General features: G+C 34.1%; 1 protein-coding gene across 1 annotated transcript; it reads left to right on the top strand.

Moving 5' to 3' along the window:
* Nucleotides 1-203: 203 nt before the first annotated feature.
* LOC116124735 (receptor-like protein 1) lies at nt 204-3,333 on the top strand. The gene is made up of 6 exons (XM_031410467.1): nt 204-333; nt 483-557; nt 675-830; nt 907-1,053; nt 1,145-1,291; nt 1,394-3,333. Exons 3-6 carry the CDS (start codon nt 818-820, stop codon nt 3,331-3,333), a joined length of 2,247 nt encoding a protein of 748 aa, XP_031266327.1. The 5' UTR covers nt 204-333; nt 483-557; nt 675-817.
* Nucleotides 3,334-4,438: the final 1,105 nt, after the last annotated feature.

The following is a 4,438-nucleotide window of genomic DNA, read 5'->3' as shown; positions in this document are numbered from 1 at the left end:
TTTTTAGGCTTCATGGAAGCATCCTTCGCCCAAAATAAGTCTACTTGGTTTGGTGGAGTCAAACCTTATAAACTGAATCCTAAACTTATTCACTAGACGATGTGGAAATGTGGAATGTGGCATACAGGCTTTGAAAGATGGACAATGAATCACTGTTTTATCTAATGATGGTCCTATTGTGGTAAACCTTGGCNAAATTATCAAGATTGGAGGTTCTTGATTTAAGTGGCAACTTTCTCGATAACAGTATATTATCATCTCTAGCTGGTCTCACTTCATTAAAAACACTACATCTATTTCATAATAGATTGAATGGAACTGTAATTGTTCAAGGTAAGCATATTGAAGAACATTTTTTAGAGTTTGTGTTTGTTGTTTTCCAGTATCCCAATAACATGTTTAATTTACTCAATTAATTTAGACAAAAAGAAAATGCTTTTTTAATTTTTTTGTCAAGTTAATTCTGGTTAAACTCTTCCCAGGAGTTGAATCGTTGAGGAACTTAGGGGAGCTGGATTTGAGTGGAAACCAGATTGGCAAATTTGTTTTTCCTAAAGGTAATAATGAAAATTACTAATGAAGATTTAACTCTTAAAGTTGTGCTTGGCAATAAACTACTAAAGAATAACAATACAGAATATTTAGCTCTGATTATTTGTTACCATGACTCACAGATTTCAAAGGTTTGAGAAAGTTGAATGCCCTTTATCTAGAGAATCTAAAAAATATTGATGGAAGCACTTTGTTACAGTCATTGGGGTCATTCTCATCCTTAAAGAAACTTGACTTGAGCTATAGTAATTTCAGACGTGGAACAATGACTACTCAAGGTAAGTTACAGTCGCTGCCAATTAAATAGCTTTTTATATAGCTTCATCTAATATACTAGTCTCTCCTTTTCAATAGAGTTGAAGAATTTGACCAATGTGGAAGACTTGATCTTGGATTATTCCTCTCTTCACATAACCATTCTTCGAAGCTTTGGAGCTTTCACTTCGCTTAAACGTTTGTCGATGAAGAACTGTAAACTTAGTGGCATCTTGCACAATCAAGGTAAATTTACAATGAACTTTTTGGAGATTATTTTATTTCTAATGTTAAGTTGAATATCTTATTTAGCGGCATCTCTGTTTAATGTTTATAGGTGTTCCTAATTTCAAGAATTTGAAATCTTTATTCATGGATGGCACTGCCCTCAACATTAGCTTTTTCCAAATAATAAAGCCCATGGCTTCTCTTGAGATTTTATCATTGGCTAGTTGTGGACTCACAGGCACACTGCCTAACCAAGGTAATTAATTATTAATCATTTTATCATTAACATAAATTAATATTTTCGTATATGTCTTTGTTTTATATTCATTAGTTAATAAAGGTTTTACTGTATTTTTAGGTCTGTGCAAGCTGAAGCAACTAAAAGAGCTGTATATGAACAATAATGAGCTAAGGGGTACCTTGCCTTGGTGCTTGGCGAATTTGACTTCTCTTCAAGTATTGAATATCTCTTTCAATGAAATTAATGAAAGCATCTCCTCATCACCCCTCAAACATCTAATATCCATCCAATATCTTTTCGTGTCACACAATCACTTCAAAATCCCAATTTCACTTGAACCTTTTTTCAACCATTCGAAACTTAAGAAGTTCTATGGTGAAAATAACCAAATATATAAAGAAATTGAGTCGCATTCTTTGGCCCCACGATTCCAATTAAATTCCTTCGTATTGGGTGGTTATGGAGATGGTGGCACATTTCCCAAATTTCTTTATCATCAATATGACTTGGATGAAGTTGATCTCTCTCACTTAAATTTAAAGGGAGAATTTCCAAATTGGTTGTTAGAGAACAACACAAAACTAGAAACACTTCTTCTAGTCAATAACTCCCTTTCTGGACCTTTCCAATTGTCAATTCATCCTCACCAACATTTGACAAATTTAGATATCTCAGTCAATTTCTTCCACGGTCACATTCCAATTGAGATTGGGGCAATTCTACCAAGGTTAATATGTTTAAACATTTCTATAAATGCGTTTAACGGTAGCATTCCATCTTCTATTGGTGACATGAACTCATTGGAAAGTCTAGACTTTTCCAATAATGAATTTTTAGGTGAAATACCTGAACATTTGGCCATGGGTTGCTTCTCATTGCGGTTGCTAGCGTTATCAAACAACCATTTGGAAGGTCACTTATTCTCTAGAAATTTTAATCTGACAAAGTTGATGTGGTTACAATTGGACAACAATAACTTGACTGGATATATCCCAGAAAGTTTGTCTAATTGCTCTTTGAAAGAATTGTATCTTGGCTATAACCATTTTAGTGGTAAAGTCGCAGGGTGGTTGGGAAACATGTCAGATTTGGTAGATTTTATGATGCCCAATAACGAACTTGAAGGTCCAATTCCAATGGAGTTCTGTAAACTTAATTTTCTTGAAATTTTGGACCTTTCGGAGAATAATATCTCTGGGTATTTACCATCTTGTTTACAACCTTCCAAAATCAAACAAGTTCACTTGTCAAGAAATAGGTTACAAGGACAACTCAATGATACATTCTATTATAGCCTTTCTTTGGAGACATTAGATCTTCACCATAATTTCTTCACCGGTAACCTTCCAAACTGGATTGACAGGCTTTCTCTATTACGTTACCTCATCTTGGGTAATAATAACTTGGAAGGTGAACTGCCTTTGCAATTGTGCGAGTTAGACCAATTACGTCTTATGGATCTTTCTCATAACAATTTTACAGGTTTCATTCTTCCTTGCTTAAATATGAGTGAACGCTATAACAAAGGTTATGATGCTGCAACTCTAACTTCTGGTTTTCTGGATCAAGTTCCTGCTTACAGCCCTTTGCCTGCATTTGCTTATTCTCAAATTGGGCCTCCAAGTATTGAGGAAGAAACAATAGATTTCACAACAAAGAATACGACATACTCTTACCTGTGGAGAATTCTCATGTATATGTCTGGAATCGATCTTTCTAGCAATAAACTAATAGGTGAAATTCCTCATCAGATAGGAAACCTTACTATGCTCCATAGTTTAAACTTCTCGCATAACAACTTGACAGGTCCAATTCCTTCAGAAATTTCAAACCTCAAGGGAATTGAGAGTTTGGATCTTTCCTACAATAACTTGAATGGTAAAATCCCTCCTAAGTTTGTTGAGCTTTCTAATTTGGCGGTTTTCGCAGTAGCACACAACAACTTATCAGGTAAGACCCCTGAAAGCGTTAACCAATTTGCAACATTTGAGGACATTTGCCTACGGGGAAACCCTGCTTTGCGGACTTCCTTTGTCAAAAATATGCAAGGAAATTGAATCACCTCCAACTTCAGTAGTTAATGAGCATGAAGATAGTAACTTCATTGACTGGGGCATGTTTTACATTAGTTTTACAGTGTCTTACATAATTATGCTCTTGGGGGTTTTTGTTGTTCTGTATGTAAATCCTCGTTGGCGGCAAGTATGGTTTTATCTTGTCGAAAAGTGGATTACTTCCTCCTACTATTTCATTGTAGACTATTTCCTTTGACAATTTGTGATCAAAATATGTCCTTGCATTATATGTACCCTTAATTTTCTATTTTAATTCGAATCATTCAGTAAGCATATTTCCAACAACAAACTGTCGGGTAAAATTCCTCCTCAAATTGGTAACCTTACCAGGATTGTTACACTAAATTTATCCCACAACAAACTGACAGCGTCCATCCCAAAGACATTTTCAAACCTTAAGAAAATTTACTGGCGATGGGTGTGGTTTTATCATGTTGTAGATCATCTCGCTAAGCAGTCTTGTCATTAAAGTATGTGGCTTCATATCACCATATATGAACAGTTCTTATGTATTTTTCTTTTCCAATGTCACCTGATGTAGCTGCAATCATATGGTTTATTGATTGGAACTTCACATATACAGAGCCATATAATAGTGTACTTTAAAATGACCTACTGTTTTAAAGTTAAACCATAAAGAAGGATATAATTGTGTTTTGAACATCTCACTAAGAAATTTTAAAGATGACTACATAATTCAAAAGTATTCTCCAATACAATGCATGCTCTGTTTGATGAAACTATCGCCCTTGCTTTCACTTAGATATAATATCTCTGTATATATTCTTCACAAATAGACTTTGGTGTAATTTCACTCTTGGTTGAGTTTGGATTCTCCAAGTTTCTGGGAGAAATTGCTTTATTTGAGTTCATACAAGTGTTTGAATAGGATCCAAAAACAGAGTCATTGACATACTGTTGCTTTTTGTTTAGAAATTTAAAGTTGACAAATTTGTAAAATTTCGTAAAATTAACTCATTCTCTCATGTGTAAACAAAATATATAGCTTGAATTAATGTCTTGACGTAAAAAATGAGTTTGGTAAATTTTTGTCTTATTTTTATAAAAATGGCTGTATATATATATA

The sequence above is a fragment of the Pistacia vera genome, unplaced genomic scaffold (genome assembly GCF_008641045.1).
Source record: "Pistacia vera cultivar Batoury unplaced genomic scaffold, PisVer_v2 Contig155, whole genome shotgun sequence".
NCBI lineage: Eukaryota > Viridiplantae > Streptophyta > Magnoliopsida > Sapindales > Anacardiaceae > Pistacia > Pistacia vera.
This window is presented reverse-complemented; position numbering and strand designations above follow the sequence as displayed.

Excerpts from the sequence above, each read along its gene's own strand:
- LOC116124735 (XM_031410467.1), top strand. Across the intron at positions 1,054-1,144 it reads TGGCATCTTGCACAATCAAG|GTGTTCCTAATTTCAAGAAT; the intron begins GTAAATTTACAA and ends TAATGTTTATAG. Across the intron at positions 1,292-1,393 it reads AGGCACACTGCCTAACCAAG|GTCTGTGCAAGCTGAAGCAA; the intron begins GTAATTAATTAT and ends CTGTATTTTTAG.